General features: G+C 44.9%; 1 protein-coding gene across 1 annotated transcript in view; it reads right to left on the reverse strand.

The window, feature by feature from the left end:
* cdh23 (cadherin-related 23) overlaps positions 1-14,216 on the reverse strand; it is a 674,096-nt gene that overhangs the window by 370,160 nt on the left and 289,720 nt on the right. The window contains exons 16-18 of the mRNA XM_060854138.1: positions 3,640-3,712; positions 2,855-2,971; positions 314-426 (exon numbers count right to left, since the gene is read on the reverse strand). Of these exons, the coding sequence (XP_060710121.1) occupies positions 314-426; positions 2,855-2,971; positions 3,640-3,712 (303 nt within the window). The remainder of the gene's footprint in view (positions 1-313; positions 427-2,854; positions 2,972-3,639; positions 3,713-14,216) is intronic.

The following is a 14,216-nucleotide window of genomic DNA, read 5'->3' on the forward strand; positions in this document are numbered from 1 at the left end:
AACACTAGCTCTGTTTTGCTTTCCACAGATGCTGCCAGACCTACCGAGTTTCTCCAGCACTGTCTGTTTTGATTGTCAGATTAATTGTTCTGCCTTATATCTGACTCCAGACGCGGAGCTATGTGGTTGACCCTTAGCTGTCCTCTGAAATGGCCTAGTGAGCTACCTCAGTTCAAGGACAATTAGGAGGAGCCACACATGCAGCGATACCTACATCTCATGACAGAACAAAGATAAAAAGAATATACTGGCGGAGGATTTGCCTTCTGGAACCTGTTTGCTGCAAGCAAGTAGATATTGCTTTATTACTCACAGTGGCTATTCCAGTTTTCTGATTGTTTGCGACTCCACCATCTACAGCTCGGACAATCAGGATATATTCAAATTTGGTTTCTCTGTCCAGCAGCGAAGTAGTTGTGATTTCTCCTACAGGAAAGTGTACAGAATGTGACAACACTGGAACCAGAAGTAAAACTATCACTACATTAACTCCAAAAGGTATTGAAACTGTTTCCTAGGAAAGGAGTTAAAGAAATAAGGTGGACCGAGAAAACGTCTCAACTTTAACTGATCAAATGTCACAAGACGCTAGAGGGGCTGAGCAAGAAGGAAAACAATAACAATTAAACCTAGAAACGACAATTGTGCTCCAAAGATGTTGAAGTACAGGTCGTTCTGGTGTAATGTGCATTTCGTCAACATGAGTTGGCTGTAATGTGACTGGCGTATTATGGAAGCTGTTTGGATAACGCGAAATTTCGACTGAATGGGTATAGCAATTTTCCACACTGGTTTCCTACAGCACGATTTTCTACAGCGCGAGAACACAGACGAACACAACTATCACATTATAGCGGATCAACCTGTACACAAGACGAGCTCAGACCAGTCCCACCATTCCCAGGTTATGCTGTATTTATCATGGAGCTGTTCCTGGCACCTGGTGATGCAGTACAGAGCGAAGGCATGGCTCTGTCTAACACAACCATTACCTTGATGTTTAATCACTGGAAACAGGCACATGTTGAGGCTGATGCAGCTCCAGCTGTTGATGTTGAAGGTAGCTGGAAAATCCCTAAACTCAGGCCAATTCTTAGACCCTATATCAGAATGAGATGGCCAACCTCCTTTCTTGATCTTTACTTTTAAGCATGTGAGTGTTACTAAGAAAAGCAGCATTTTGTCTGAGCTTTTTTGGTTTGCATTCATCAGGACAATTTGCAAGAAATACCTAATTAAAGGGGAACAATATTGGTACTGTGCAAGAGGACAGAGTTTAGGGAACTCCAGGCAGTCCTTCCTGGTGAGTCACTGCCCAGTGTGTTCTGCCATTCACCAATTCATGGATGAAACGTGTTTTAGCCCCATCTTGGTTCCATTTACTTTGGCTTTTTGAAAATTGTCCTGATGAGTGCAAGCTTTGGCAAAATCTGTCTCAGAAATTTCTTTTTGACAAGGTTGACACCTCATCCCCCCACTACTCAGCCTTCAACACTGCTGGTGTTTCCAAAATGTAGTGAAGCCATTTACACTACAGCCAGAAGTTCATTGGTTAAGCACCAGAGGGTCTCCACTCGTTAATAGGACTACACACTGCATGCTCAGGGGCGAAAGGATCGAAGCATGTCATCACACTTTCAATCAGTTGTTTGTGGAATTGCAGCATTAACACCAGACTGACCAAAATTGTTTTGAGTTGGATAGGAAGTAGACTTTGTGAATTAGAGTTGTAGACCTGTACAGCATAGAAACAGACCCTTCGGTCCAATTCGTTTATGTCAATCAGATATCCTAAATTCATCTAATCCCATTTGTCAGTATTTGGCCTAAACCCTTTTTATTCAAATACCTATCCAGATGCCTTTCAAATGCTGTAATTGTACCAGCCTCTACCGCTTCCTCTGGCAGCTCATTCCACACGCACACCACCCTCTGTGTGAAAAAGTTGCCCCTTACATCCCTTTTAAATCTTTCCTCTCTCACCTTAAACCTCTGCTCTCTCGTTTTGGATTACCCCACCCCGCGGAAAATATATTGTCTCTTTACCCTATCCATGGTCCTCCTGGTTTGAGAAACCTCTATGAGGTCACCCCTCAGCATCCAACACTGCAGAGAAAATTGCCCCAAGCTTATTCCACCTCTGCCCATAGCTCAAACCCTCCAACTCATCCTTGTAAATCTTTTCTGAACCCATGTAAGTTTCACAACATCCTTCCAATAAGAAGGAGACCAGAATTGCACGTGGTATTCCAAAAGTGGCCTAACCAATGTCCTGTACAGCCGTAACATGACCTCCCTAATCCTATATACAATGCTCTTACCAATTTAGAACACCAAATGCCTTCTTCACTATCCTTTCTACCTGTGACTCCACTTTCAATGAACTATGAACCTGCACTCCAAGGTCTCTTTGTTCAGCAACACTCCCTAGGACCTTACGTGTATAAGTCCTGCTAAGATTTGCTTTCCCAAAATGCAGCACCTCGCAGTTATCTGAATTAAACTCCATCTGCCACTCCTCAGCCCATTGGCCCATCTGATCAAGATCCCGTTGTACTCTAAGGTCACCTTCCTCACTGTCCACTACACTTATAATTTTCATGTTCTCTGCAGGCTTACTCACTATACCTCTTAAGTTCACATCTAAATCATTCATAGAAATGACAAATATTAGAGAAGGAATGAGGTATTTACAATGAGAGATTTTCAGATTGCCACTTCTGGTGACCACATTAGTACTTCCACGGTTCAGTTTTCTTGGTCAAGTCAGTATTTTACTGAACGTGACTTTGATTTACTGTTTGGCTAAGGGAGAACAAGTTGGTTATTTCAATGCTGGAAGGTGATCGACTACCTGAACGGGTGTTGATCCGGAACTGGGACGATCCCTCGAGAGAGTAGATGATTGATTCCTGGCCATATTCCCGGGATTGGTCCAAGTCGGATGCAGATACAAACAACACTGTGGCTCCTGAGAAGGACAGAGGGAGAGAGATAGAGGGAGAAGCAGAATGGAATTATACAAACACACGGAAATGACACAAGGAACCAGATGGTCCATCAAGCCTGGCCCACAACATGATGCCTGATCATCACGGTGAGACACTTCGTTTCTGCCCCTCTTCTTAAAATTGGCTCCTTGGCTGTTTATGTGGCAGGGTCACATTTAGATGTCACCAGTCTTCACCCAGCTCTGACCCAGCCCCAATCATGCTGACCAGAAAAACATTCATTTTAAAAAAAATAGATATTCCCCAGGCCTGGCTCTGGGACGAAAAGGCAGAGAATTTAAAGTACAGTGGAACCCGAGTATCTGCGGATTTGGCCTCCGCGATTTCAGTTATCCGCCGTTTACCGTGGCCTGAAAATATTACATGGAACATTCCAGAAATAATTCCAGTGGGGGCTCCTGGGGAGGTAAGTTTCCCATTTAAATGATAGGATTCGCTACTATCTGCGGTAGGTCTTGGGACGTATCACCCACAGATCGGGGTGGGGGGGGAAACACTTATATATCCACTCTGTCATGCTCTGTTATAATTTTATAAGTTTCGATGAGAACATCCCTCCTTCTTCAAAGCGTGAGGGGAGACAGACCCAGTTTCTTCAATTTCTCCCCCAACACCACCCCAGCCTCACCTGCAATTATATTTTCGGGGATTGCGATGATGTAGGAAGACTGGCTAAAAGTGGGTGAGTTATCATTTTCATCCTGAAAGACAGACAGATATAAAAGGAATTACACAAGCTTCACTTGCCATCATATACATAACAAACCCAAGTGGCACGGTGGCTCAGTGGTTAGGACTGCTGCCTTACAGTGCCAGGGTCCCAGGTTCAATTCCAAACTTGGGCGACTGTCTGGAGTTTGCGCATTGTCCCTGCGTCTGTGTGGGTTTCCTCCGGGTGCTCTTGGTTCTTCCACAGTCACAAAAATATGCAGGTTTGGTGATGTGGCCATGCTAAATTGCCCATAGTGTTCAGGGATGTATAGGTCAGGGGGAAATATGGGGTGGATGGGTCTGAGTGGGTTGCTCTCGGGAGGGTTGGTGTGGACTTGCTGGGCCGAAGGGCCTGTTTCCACACTGTAGGGACATGAGCATGTTTAAAGCAAAACAGGAAGAGTAGGTTATTTGGCCTCTCAGGCCTGAATGAGTTGATTTTCTGCATAAACTCCATCTTCCACCATCCTGCCAGTCTCTTCAGTAATTAAGAGGCCATTTCACGGAGCAGTGAAGAATCTGCATTTATTGTCCACTCCTAATTGCCTAGGGGGCAGTTAAGAGTCAACCACATTACTGTGGGATTGGGGTCACAAGTCAGCAGATTCCTTGCCCTGAAGGACATTAGTGAACCAGATGGGTTTCTACAACAATTGATGATAGTTTCATGGACACCATTACTGAGATTAACTTTCAATTCTGGATTTATTACTTGAACATGATATCTACCAGCTGATTTGAACCAATGGCATAGAGTTATATGAAACAGGTCTATGGTCCAACTTGTCCATGCCGACCAGATATCCTAAACTAATCTAGTCCCATTTGCCAGCACTTGGCCCATATCCCCTATCAGCGTTCCGCAAGGACCACTCCCTTCGTGACTCTCTCGTCAGATCCACACCCCCCACCAACCCAACCTCCACCCCCGGCACCTTCCCCTGCAACCGCAGGAAATGTAAAACTTGCGCCCACACCTCCACACTCACTTCCCTCCAAGGCCCCAAGGGATCCTTCCATATCCGCCACAAGTTCACCTGTACCTCCACACACATCATCTATTGCATCCGCTGCACCCGATGTGGCCTCCTCTATATTGGTGAGACAGGCCGCTTACTTGCGGAACGCTTCAGAGGACACCTCCGGGCCGCCCGAACCAACCAACCCAATCACCCCGTGGCTCAACACTTTAACTCTCCCTCCCACTCCACCGAGGACATGCAGGTCCTTGGACTCCTCCACCGGCAGAACACAACTACACGACGGCTGGAGGAGGAGCGCCTCATCTTCCGCCTGGGAACCCTCCAACCACAAGGTATGAATTCAGATTTCTCCAGTTTCCTCATTTCCCCTCCCCCCACCTTGTCTCAGTCGGTTCCCTCAACTCAGCACCGCCCTCCTAACCTGCAATCCTCTTCCTGACCTCTCCGCCCCCACCCCACTCCGGCCTATCACCCTCACCTTGACCTCCTTCCACCTATCCCACCTCCATCGCCCCTCCCCCAGTCCCTCCTCCCTACCTTTTATCTTAGCCTGCTTGGCTCTCTCTCTCTTATTCCTGATGAAGGGCTTATGCTCGAAACGTCGAATTCTCTATTCCTGAGATGCTGCCTGGCCTGCTGTGCTTTGACCAGCAACACATTTGCAGCCATATCCCTCTTACCCTTCTTATTCATATACCCATCCAAATGCCTTTTAAATGTTTTCATTGTACCAGCTTCCACCACTTCCTCTATCACCAAAGTATTAGCCTACTCCCCCAACATATGAAGCTGCAGTAATAATTCACCAGTTTGAGAATCCTGGAAACTTTCTTCAGAAAGAAGGGATTTTTAAAAAAAGAGTAAGTAAATCCCATGTGAAATTGTTCAGCGAGCTATATTTAAGAGTGTGTGGGGGAGGTGGCGGGTGACCGGGGTAAAGTTACAGGGGTAAAGATGAGAGGCAGGCATCTCTGCTGAAAGACTATGCAAATTAAATTTGGGAAAGAGCCTATCACAGCATCACAAATAACACGTTCTGGATTGGGACCTGGGCTATAAACCGCTTCCTTTCCCTTGCATGTAGATGATTTTGTTTATTTCCCTCCCAAACCAAAGTGAAATGAATAAATAATGAAGTAAATAAGTACATGAACAGATAAATAAATAAAATAAAGACTCATGTGTCTCAGATGGCAGGAAGTTTTCATCTTTATAGCCCATCTGTTTAACATGTGGATTTTTATAGTATAGAGCCCTGGAATAAATTAAACTGAAGTAAATACTAAAATAAGTTACATCTGATGAATATATAACAGAAATGGCGCTCCCGAAACAATTAGCATGAAACTCATGATGCTCATTCGGTCCTGTTCGCTAAACGTGAATAATGGTGCACAGAGCCCTCAAGGTGGACCACGCTCTAATAATTGGGTGGCATCTTTAGGGTATCATCTGATTATCCATGATCAGGTAAATGTTAGACATTCAGGCCTGAGAGGCTAGATGGCCTACTCCTCCTCAGGGCTAACCTTTCCCCCCCAACCAACAACCACAGACCAACTGACTGTGCATGCCACTGCCATCTGTGAGATGTTGGAGAAATCGCCGTGAAGATTTGGTGGTGTAACAATGTCGCTGCTCCTTAGTATCACCTTGTTGGTGAAACAGTCTGCTATCTGTGTGCAGCTGCCAAGGGTAAATTCTTTATTTTGACCTTTCAGACTATCCTGAGATCCCGAACTACCTTCAGTATAAAGTTAGAAGTCGAGCAAAATGACGCACAGAATCTGAGACTTGCTCTGAAGTATGGATACAGCAGCAATCTTTCAGGAGATACAATAAAACTAGAAATGGATTTCCAACAGTTCTAAAGAAAGGTCACAAGACTCAAAGTACAAAACTCTGTCTCTCTCGCACTCTACAGGTGCTGCCAGACCTGCCGAGATTCCCCAGCAATTTCTGTTTTTCCTTGGCATGGGTCAGAGAATCCCTACAGTCTGGAAGCAGGCCATTCTGCCCATTGAGTCCATACCAGTCCTCTCCGAAGAGCATCCCACCCAGACACATCCCCTACCCCTAATCCATGTAACCCTGCATTTCCCATGCGCAATCTACCCTAACCTGCACATCTTTGGACTGTGGGAGGAAACCCACACAGACACGGGGAGAATGTGCAAACCTCACACAGACAGATAGTCACCAGAGGTTTGAATTGAACCTAGGTTCCTGGCACTGAGGCAGCAGTACTATGGCACCATACCACCCTGAGCATTTATCCTTTTAGCAACATCTCTCTCTCTCTCTCTCTCTCTGCCATGCTCCATTTGGGAATTGTGCTGCTACATAAGCCCCTGTACTTCTCAAAGGCAACTAGGGAAGGTCAATAAATATTGGCCAAGCTAATGATGCCCACATCCCTGGAACAAATAATAAAATAAAACTCCTGGGTCCTCATAAAAGTTAAAGATTCAATCAAATTACTCAAAGTCCCCAGTTTTCTTGCCTGATGGACTCGGGTTGTCAGAAAACACTGGCTATGTTTCCGTACTTAACATTAAGTACAATTTATTACTGTTACTTCAATTCTAATCACAGACAAACAAAAAAAAGATTTTTTAAAACAATCCAGCTAGATGAAACTCTAACCCTCTTCTTAACCCCCACATACACATGTCCAGACAGAGACAGACAAACAAACAAACTCACATGTTAAGGGTGAAGAAAAACACACTGGGGAACCATAGTTCAATAGGACCAGTCCAAATAATTCAATGCAGTGTTCATTTTGCTTGTTCCGAGACCTTCTGTGCTCTCCCATTCATCTGACCTCCAGATTTTTTAAGTTCTTTGCCAGAGGTTGAAAGGATGGTTGAAACAATATTTTTTCAGTCTATTAGGTACCTGTGAGAGGCAACGGCTTATAGCAAATGGTGGGACAGAAGTACAAGCCTCTTTTGGTTTTTGGCTACTTCACTGTCAATCAGAGAAATAGAGAGGTCTTTTCTCCTTTGCGGTCCAGAGGTTTTTTTGTCCATACACTTCCTGTTTACCTGCCCAGGAGCCAATGAGAGAGCTTTTGTCATGCTGTCAGCTCCTGGCTTCCTCAACTGACCCCAACTGCACAAACCAATCAGCAATCTGTCTCTGGGCAGAGTTCAGTCTGCACACTCCTGGGGCTGAAGTGAGTTAGACAACTTCACCTACTGCTTGAACAAAGCAACAGTATAAACACAACATGCAATGGATTCGAGTGACTTAGAGTCATAGAGATGTACAGTACAGAAACAAACTCTTCGGTCCAACCCGTCCATGCCAACCAGATATCCTAAATTAATCTAGTCTCATTTGCCAGCATTTGGCCCATATCTCTCTAAACCCTTTCTATTCATGTACCCATCATTGTACGAACCTCTGGCAGCTCATTCTATATATGCACCACCCTCTGCGTGACCTTGCTTTTAAAAATGCAGCAACTCCTTGCAGTCCTTGTATTAAAGCAGTAAATATATTAATATATTTAAAGCAGTCCACAGTCCAAAAAATAAAGAATGATAAAAACATGTGGCTTTTATACTTCAATCCTGACATGGGATTTGAACCTGGAGTGCTTCAAATAGGAAAAGCTAGACTGGTTGGTCATCACCTCACTGCTATATGGGGGTGTTTTCTGCTCGTAGATTGACTGCTATGACGTCCACATCACAACAGTGGCTCCACTTCAAAGCTATCTAACTGGCTGTAATGTGCTTTGGTGCATCCCCAAGGTTATGAAAGGCGCTATACAGATGTAGGTCTCCCTCTGGGTTGCACAAACCGGTGCAGCAAGAGCAGTAAAACGAATGGAAATTTATCTGGAGCTTGGCTGGCAGAATTCCTGAAAGACATGGCTTTCAGGCAAGGAACTGCATTGAACATCTCACTTATAAAATCAATCCACAGTCTGCAGCTTCAGACACTAATAGTCCCCTTGCAGAAAAGAAATGTTCCTCTCTTAAATACTCCAGCTGAGGACAAAAAGATTAGTTTAATAGACTGTTAACCTGCATTTATTATAATGCTTCTTTATCAGTGTGAGACACCACAGTCATAAATACACTTTTTGCAAACAAACAGCTCAAGATTTTGATCATCTGGACTGAAACCTGGTGACAATTACAGCTGCACAGTCACAGCACAATCCTTCATTTCATGGACCTCTTTTGAAAGTGAAACTGATGTCTGGAGAAAGATCCATTTTGCCAAATAACGACTATCTGCAGGCAGGAACTGCATTTGTCAGACACCATCTGGGCACTAGGCTAACAATGAAATGCATTCCCAGTTTTCATCTGGTACGGAATAGAATGGCTTTCCTAGAATATGCCCAGGAAACCTCTGGATATTGTGTTGAAGGGATAGACATTGTTAGATGCACTGAATGGCCTTTCTCTTTTCGCATCTTGGATTTAAATGTAAGGGGCGCAAGGAAGAGGTCACAGATGACACATAAAATGGTTGGGACGTAAATAGTGAGGAGGGGTCTACAGGAAGGTATCTGCAGACTGCTCAGGTGAACAGAGCAGTGCCAAATGGAATTCAACCCAGAGAAAATGCACTTGGGAAGGGCATCCAGGGGTAAGGATAATGATTGGGAGGAACCTGGAAAGTACTATTGATCTGAGGTTGCTGTTCATATCCTCAGATCCCTGCACATAGCAGGACAGGTAGATGAAGGCATTTAGCAGGCTTTCCTTCATCGCTCAGTCTTTTCAGTATTTGATGTGGAGGTGCTAGTTTGAATTGGATGGACAAAGTCAAAAATCACACAACAGCAGGTTATAGTCCAACAGGTTTATTTGAAATCACGAGCTTTCAGAGCACTGCTTCTTCGTCAGGTGCAGTGCTTGTGATTTCAGGTCAACCTGTTGGACTATAACCTGGTGTCGTGTGATTTTTGAATCTTCTCAGTATAGGAGTTGGGACGTCATGTTGAAAGTTGTAAAGGACGTTGGTGAGGTCTGTTATGGAATACTCTGCCCAGTTCAGTTCAGCCAGTTGTAGGAAGAATATTATTCAGCTGCAGAGGGTTCTGAAGAGATTTATCAGAATGATACCGGTTATGGAAGGTTTGAGTTATGAAGAAAGGACGGAATCTTTTTCACTGGAGCGTAGGAGGTTGGGGTGGGGGTGGAGGGGGGGTGGTGGGGGGGTGGTGGTGACCTTATAGAGATTTATAGGGGTTAATGGTTGGTGCCTTCTTCCTAGGATGGGAGATTTCAAGACTAGGAAGCACATTTTTAAGTGAGAGGAGAGAGATTTAAAAAGACACGAGGGGCAGCTTTTATTCTTACACAGAGGGTAGTTTGTTTATGGAATGAGCTGCCAGAGGAAGTGGTGGACTGTGAGCACAATTACAACATTTGAAAGACACTTAGTTAGATCAGTACAGAATAGGAAAGGTTTGGAGGAATATGGGCTTGGAGCAAGCAGCTGGGACTAGTTTAATTTGGGATTATGTACGCATGGACTGATTGAACCAAAGGGTCTGTTTCTGTGCTGGATGACTTCAGGTGGTGGTTCAAGAAGATGGAATACTTGCCTTTATTAGCAAAGGCTACAGGAGCAGGGAGATTATGCTTAAACTGTATACAATGTCGGTTAGGCCATAGCTGAAGGAGTGCAGCTCTGGTCACCATCCCTTATTCCTCTGCTGCATCTTTTCCCAGGATGACGAATTCCACCTTAGAAAATCCCACATGGCCTCCTTCTTCCAGGATCACAATTCCTCTTCCCACGTGGTCAATGATGCCCTCCAATGTATCTCCTCCACTTCCCACACCACCACCCTTGAACCCGCCCCCACCCCCACTCCTCACCTTTCACCTCAGCAACCACCACATACAATGCATCATCCTCCGCCACCTACAAATGGAATGCACCACCAGAGATATATTTCCCTCCCGACCCCTACCAGTGTTCCGGAGAGACCATTCCCTTCGTGCCTCCCTTGTCAGGTCCACACCCCGCTCCTGGCACCTTTCCCTGCCACCGCAGGAAGAGCAAAACCTGGGCCACACCACTTCCCTCACCTCCGTCCAAGGCCCCAAGGGATCCTTCCACATCCAACAGAAATTTACCTGCACTTTCACCAATACCATCGACTGTATCTGTTGCACCCTCTATATTGGAGAGACAGGATACCAACTTGCGGATTATTTCAGAGAATATCTCTGGGACACCCGTACCTGCCAACTCCACCGTTCCGTGACTGAACACTTTAACTCCCCCTCCCACTCCATATGGAGATCCTGGGCCTCCTCCATCGCCAAACCATTACCACCTGACGCCTGGAGGAAGAACACCTCATCTTCTGCCTTGGGACCCTCCAACCATATGGGATTAATGTGGATTTCCACAGTTTCCTCATTTCACCTACCCCTGCATTATCCCTGTCCCAAACATCCAACTTGGCACCGCCCTCCTGACCTGTCCATCATTTTCCCATTTATCCGTTCCACCCTCCTCTCCAACCTATCACTTTCTCCACATCTTCAGCCACCCTATCGCATTCCCAGATACCTTCCCCCCCAAGCCTCATACCCTTCCCATTTATCTCTCAGCCCCCTCCCCAGCCCACGTGCCTCATTCCTGATGAAGGGGTTATGCCCGAAACATTGATTCTCCTGCTCCTCCCGACCTGCTGTGCTTTTCCAGCACCACACTCTTGACTATGAAGAACTTTGGGATATTCAGAGGTTGCGAAAAGAGCTAGGTAAATATAAATCATTCAATGGGCAACACTAAGTGACATCTAAACAAACTGCAAGCAACATCTCGCAGCCTCCTCATTAACCAAACAAGTCACTTGTCCAAATGAGAAAGTGAGGACTGCAGATGCTGGAGATCAGAGCTGAAAAATGTGTTGTTGGAAAAGCGCAGCAGGTCAGGCAGCATCCTGCTCCTTAGATGCTGCCTGACCTGCTGCGCTTTTCCAGCAACACACTTGTCCAAATGAATCAGTTTAATCAGGAACAGTTTTCCCAGTTTTGTACGCTTGCTTCTCCAGTACACTGCTCACCACTTCAACCTGCAGCTTTCCAAACAACATTCGAAAGCAAATATTATTTCTGAAGCAGCTTGGTCAATTCCTTTCAGTTTAAATGCCTCAAAGCAAATTAAACTAAACAACAGCTGCCCAGCTTTCTAATCATGGAGACAGATCAGTTGATGGACTGTCTGACCTTGCTACAAGTCAATGCACCATGGCGGAAAAGCATGGGTTTGACAGCTCAGTACGAGTTGGTTGTTTGAGAGGGTAAAGAAGGTTCAGCAGTAGGCTGAAACAGAAGATAGACAGTGATAGAAGAAGGCCATTTAGCCCATTTAAGATGATCCATTCCTTCACCACAACATCCCGTGGTTTCCCAGGTTTGAAGAGAACATTTCCATGTTTTTGTTCCACATGAAGACCACAAGTTTGTAGATCACAGGAACAAGAAGAAGCAGTTCAGTCTTTTGAAGCCCCTAATTCCACATACTCATCCCAGCTGGGAAATAAATCACTCTTTCTTCAGTGTGGCTGGATTAAAAACCTGCAAATCCTTCCTGAACACCATGGTGGGTCACCCTACAGCCCATGAATTGCAGCCATTGGGGTTCAGGAGTAACTAGTTGACCTTGACTGAGTGTCACAGACTGGCACATTGCAAGGTCCAGGATTACATGCTGAGGGACGCAATAAAGCTTGGGGCAGCTGCTGCCAAGGCGCAGTGGGAAGAGACCACGGTCTGAGGTCTTCCTGTTGAAGGTAAATGGGGATCTGTTCAGTTATTGGACCTTCATAGCACCTCCAATGCAAGGAAATATAGTCTGGTTCAAGTATGAGATGCTTTGGGGGGTTTGTTGGATAGAGTCAATTTTTTTTATATATGCTACTGTATAGACCTGAACTGCCTTTATGATTGTGTGTGTATATAAAATACGTACGTAACAAAGATTTTTTTATGTGTAAAGAATATTTTTGAAGTAATTTAATCTCCTGATTAAATTAAAAAAAAACTTTGCCCCATATCCTTTGATATATTTGGTTAACAAAACAAAGTACATCAACCTTTGATCTAAAGTTCACAATTAGTCAAACACCAGTTGCTGTTCTCTGAAGAGAGTTCCAAACCCCTCTCAGGTTGTGTGTCCGGTGATTCATCCCCAACACTACTGACAGCAGAACTACTGGTTAATATTCCAAACAACAGCGTTTCTCCATTATTATTTTCTGTAGGGTTCTTGTCATCAGACAGAAAACAGCAGCAAACAGAAATTGCTGGAAAAGCTCAGCAGGTCTGGTAGCATCTGAGGAGAGAAATCAATAGTTAACGTTTCAGGTCATGTGATCCTTCCTCAGACTCTTGCTTCACAACAGTTTTGGGGAGGAGTCACTTTGCCTGAAACATTAACTCTGATTTCTCTCCAGGGATATTGCTCGACCTGCTGAGCTTTTATAGCAATATCTGCTTCTGTTTCTGATCTACATCATCTGCTGTTCTTTCAGTTTTTATTCAGCAAACAGAACTTTCCGGGCTTACCCATGGGTTTGTTCTAGCTGAAAGCTGGCAGGGAAAGCCATGAACTGATTAACGATCTGTGGAAGGTGCAGCAACAAAGCATTATTTTTGACAAGGTTTGGCTTGAGTCTTCGGACACAGAGTTTTAAGGATTTGATTCTTATTTTGTGCACTGTTGCATAACGAGTTGGGAACTGGAGACAGTGAAGACCTGAGCAGATGAGACCCACTCCAGGTGCTGAACATATAGAACTATTGAGGTCTACAGAATAGAAGGAGGTTCTTTGGTGCATCAAGTATGTGCTGGTCAAAACTCCCCACCTATTTATTCATATCCCATTTTCCAAAACTTTCCATAGCTTTATGTATCTTGGCATCGCAACTGCACATCTAATACTTGTTAAATGTTATGAGAGCTATTGCTTCTACCACCCTCACAAGCAGTGAGTTCCAAATTCCCATCACCCTCTGCTCGACAAATCTTTTTCCTCACAACCCCTCAAATATTTCTGCCCCTTACTGCAAATTGAACCACCTCCCCCTCACCCCCCCAACCCCCCCCCCCAGTCATTCATCTCTCCTTCAAGGGGCAATGTTTCTTCTTATCTCCCCTATCTGCACCCCTCATGAGCTTACACGTCCCAATCATATCCCCCCCCCCCTGGTTGCCTCTGCTCCAAGGAAAACAACCCCAGTCTGACCAATCTCTCCTCAAATCTGAAGCTCTCCAGACCAGGCAACATCCTGGTAAATCACCTCTGTACCCTCTCCAGTGCAACCGCAGTATGCCTATAACTTTATCTGATTAATGGGAAATAAGTTGTGCATAAATCAACAAATGTGTAACTTATATTTAAATATGTGCCTGTAACAAAGAAACATCCAAAGGCACTCAACAGATGTATAATATGAGAACCAATTGGTGATGAGTTAAAAAGAGGTCCACCTTGGAATTGGGGCAGGAGCTGGGG

Source organism: Hemiscyllium ocellatum, chromosome 43 (genome assembly GCF_020745735.1).
Source record: "Hemiscyllium ocellatum isolate sHemOce1 chromosome 43, sHemOce1.pat.X.cur, whole genome shotgun sequence".
In the NCBI taxonomy this organism is placed as follows: domain Eukaryota; kingdom Metazoa; phylum Chordata; class Chondrichthyes; order Orectolobiformes; family Hemiscylliidae; genus Hemiscyllium; species Hemiscyllium ocellatum.